Source organism: Penaeus monodon, chromosome 23 (assembly GCF_015228065.2).
Source record: "Penaeus monodon isolate SGIC_2016 chromosome 23, NSTDA_Pmon_1, whole genome shotgun sequence".
NCBI lineage: Eukaryota > Metazoa > Arthropoda > Malacostraca > Decapoda > Penaeidae > Penaeus > Penaeus monodon.
Window position 1 is genome coordinate 18,686,509 of NC_051408.1, and position 284 is coordinate 18,686,792.

Consider the following 284-nt stretch of genomic DNA (forward strand, 5'->3'; position numbering starts at 1 on the left):
TTTCCCTTCGCTTGCTCACCTGGTCTTGAATCCCGTGCATTCGTCAAAGCCTTTGTAGAAGAGCGGGTGGGCGTAGGCATCCTTGATGTTGAGCAGGCGACCCGTCGTGGCCACGTGACCTGCGATGCCCTGGGACAGCGGCAGTCTGACCTCGCCACCGGACTGAGGGTCAAAGGGGAGAGAAGAGAGGGATAATAAATAGAAAGCTTAGCTAATGGGATGGTTTTTCGCTCTTGTTGAAGGTTTGTGTAAACACTTTGAAGATGACTGTGCTATTCATGTTA

General features: G+C 51.4%; 1 protein-coding gene across 1 annotated transcript in view; it reads right to left on the reverse strand.

The window, feature by feature from the left end:
* Positions 1 to 284, reverse strand: part of LOC119587863 (cGMP-dependent 3',5'-cyclic phosphodiesterase-like) — an 88,205-nt gene that overhangs the window by 65,650 nt on the left and 22,271 nt on the right. Inside the window, exon 4 of the mRNA XM_037936566.1 lies at positions 20 to 162. Coding sequence (XP_037792494.1) covers positions 20 to 162 — 143 coding nt within the window. The remainder of the gene's footprint in view (positions 1 to 19; positions 163 to 284) is intronic.